This window comes from Apus apus, chromosome 1, assembly GCF_020740795.1.
Source record: "Apus apus isolate bApuApu2 chromosome 1, bApuApu2.pri.cur, whole genome shotgun sequence".
Taxonomy (NCBI): domain Eukaryota; kingdom Metazoa; phylum Chordata; class Aves; order Apodiformes; family Apodidae; genus Apus; species Apus apus.
In genome coordinates, this window is record NC_067282.1 from 93919100 (window position 1) to 93922075 (window position 2976).

The following is a 2976-nucleotide window of genomic DNA, read 5'->3' on the forward strand; positions in this document are numbered from 1 at the left end:
AAAAAAAATCAGTAAAAGGAAAAGTGGCTTCATCCAGGCTCAAACCAGGACGAGTTCTCAGAGTAGTATGAACTATTACCAAAGTCAACAGAATGACTCTACTGAAATGAGCTGTCTGACCCAATGACTGCTGCTGTGACAGGCATCAGCAGATACAAGACAACATTAAAAATGTATGTTTTAGTACTAGAAAACCTACTTACAAATGCTCTCTTCAAAGCTCATCTGGAATTAAGAAGTGCTGATTTGACTGCTCAAGTGATGAGCAGGAGGCATTAAACCTGTTTTCTGGTGACTAAAAAATTCCCACGGAAAGATCTGAGCTGGTTGTCTTAAACGTAAATGCACATTAGCTAATATGTGTAATGAATATCTGTGTTCAGTGGCAGTGTTTCATTTAGGTTCATCTGAAGTCAAGATAATAAAAGGCTTGTTTAATTAAATGCAGCTTTCCATGTTCTGCTTCAAATTGAACAGTCAAATGAATATATAGAGGCATTTCTTTGCTCAACTCAAAAAGTCATTACACCCTTTTTTCAGATACCAGTCATAGACACAGAAAAGGATCAAACTGTGTATCTATGTCAAATTATAAATGAAATGGTACTATCTTTTGCTACTGTGTGAAGAACCAGAAAAGCTGTATTGAACTGGACCTTCTTTGGTCACTTATCAACATGGTGACATGCACATTGTCAAAAGCAGGCTCCAGGTTTTCAGGTGTGGAAAAAAAATGCAGAACTGCAAATACTCTTGAATTCTGTGCCATGGAGAGATAGCCATCAGGCTACTCAGCCTACATTTTAAAGTAAGTCTCGTGAACACCAGGCAGTCAGAACAACATTAGAGCTTGGCTTTTGTGGGTGTGATGGGAAATGTATACAGGCATTCTTGATCCTCCTACAGGCAAGTGGGGATTACACATTTACATTGCCTGGCCCTGGCTTGTTTAACTGCAGTTAACATTATCACAGTGCTTTAAAGTGCATAAAGTCTGTCATGAACTTCATAGAAGGGTAGGTGCTACCTATAGAAGAGGAGAGGACATAAAAGACGAGAGATAGCAAGCAACAGAAAGATAATACATTCATGGCAAAGTCTGGTGAAGTGATTAAAAATTGTATTATTCCATTCTGTGCCCTACAGAACAGATAAGAAGAGTACATTGACTCCAAAGGCAGCTATGAAATCCATAGTCATCATGGAGGCCTCTGACAGGAGAGCATGAATATTTGTATGCCAATCTTGGAAGTTAGATTGCTGGCAGTTTCTCAGTTCACTCAGCAGCTGCTTCAGCCTTACTGCCAACTCCATGCTTCTCACCACTGTCCTAGAGCAGTCCTTATGAAGACTTTACCTTAGAACAAAGTGCAGTGCTCCCTTTGCACATTGTGAGCTCGAGCTCAGTGGAGGGCCATGGTGCTATTGCACAGCAGCTGCCTCCCTTTCAGCCCAGCTATATATTGTTCATTTTCTCAGAGAGACTCCTGGCTGCTGTTGTTCCCATGCCATTCTTCTTTCCCATAAAATGGTGAGATTTTTCTTCTGACTGCTTTCTAACATAATGCTCATGTAATGACATTTCCCATAAGCATGTTAGAGAGCAGGTATGTATGGCAATAGTAAAGAGCAAATGAAGAAAATTGTTCTTCCATTACAGACACAGAGTTTAATTACACATTGTAGTCAATCAGTATATATAAACATGCTAAACAGAAGGATCACATTCAGCAACTACACATAGGCATGCACGCTTAGGGATGTCCCTCCTGCAAGGTCAGGTTTGTGCAATCTGTGATGGGAAAGCAATGGATACCTGGATTTTGAGGTTGTGTCAGCCCAGCACCAGAAGCTACAGTACATTGCTCCTGCAGCAATGAGAAGTGCAGTGCTCACCCAGCCAACATAGAGAGCAGCTCCTAGTTCTCGTTTCTGTGGCACAGGGACTTTCGGATCATAGAAGTCATGAATGATGCTACCTCCACTCCAGGACACGGGGATCAGAACGAGGATGCCTGTCAGAAGAAAGGCAACTCCAGCTGCCAGGATGAAGATACTGATGTCCTGGGGATCCTCCTTGGTCCTGTGAGTGTATTTCACACCAACAATGGCCATCAAAAAGGAAATGATTGACAGGAGTATTGCAATGCACATGAGGGCTCTGAATGTCTCCAAGGGTGGGGGGAGAGCCAGAACAGAGTCATAGAATTTGCACTGCAGCCTGATGCCCAAGTGACTGATGCAGTCCATCCACAGTCCTTCCCAGATGGTCTCAAACACCACAATGTTGCCATCAATGTGGGCAGAAACTCTCCACTGTGGCATAACTGTGGCTGCCAAAGTCCCGACCATGCCGACACCTCCAAATATTAGACCAGTGATCTGTAGCACACAGCAAGCCATGCTTCTTCTGAAAAAGACACCTCAAATGAGGTGACCTAGAGAATCTTCCAAAACCACTTTTTCATAAAAGAAATACAAAGAATGAGAGGGAATATTTTCTCCAGTATTTTCCTCATATGGCAAGTTGTTAGGTTATTTTACAAGCAGCTCTCTCCAGTTGAGGTGGAAATCCATTTCTGACTGGCTAGAAGAACCTACTATTTATTTGCTTTGAAATCCTCTCTGACTATAGTGCCTACCAATCAAGCCTAACAAGTTTCCAGCCAATGGGAAACTAGGAGGGGTGTGTCATAGCTGATTTTACTACTTCTCATAATGTGTCTGTAGTGATGCAGTAATTAAGTAAGTGTCAGGGATTCAATTAAAGGCACTTAATTGCAGGGCAAATAATTTCTTAACTGGAAGATTTCAGCTATGTTGAAATTTGGTGTAGAAATCCTGAACTTCCATCTGTTAAAATATTATGTTAAACAGGTCATTACAGTTGCTCTCATGACAAAATCTAAACTTGGACTTACAGTGGAACTTAGTTTCTAAATGCTACAGCCCTGGGAAAATACCTGATTTTTTATT

General features: G+C 41.5%; 1 protein-coding gene across 1 annotated transcript; it reads right to left on the minus strand.

Moving 5' to 3' along the window:
- Nucleotides 1–1734: 1734 nt before the first annotated feature.
- On the minus strand, nucleotides 1735–2403 carry LOC127389988 (claudin-8-like). Its single transcript, XM_051631097.1, has one exon. The coding sequence runs from the start codon at nucleotides 2401–2403 to the stop codon at nucleotides 1735–1737; it is 669 nt and encodes a 222-aa protein (XP_051487057.1).
- Nucleotides 2404–2976: the final 573 nt, after the last annotated feature.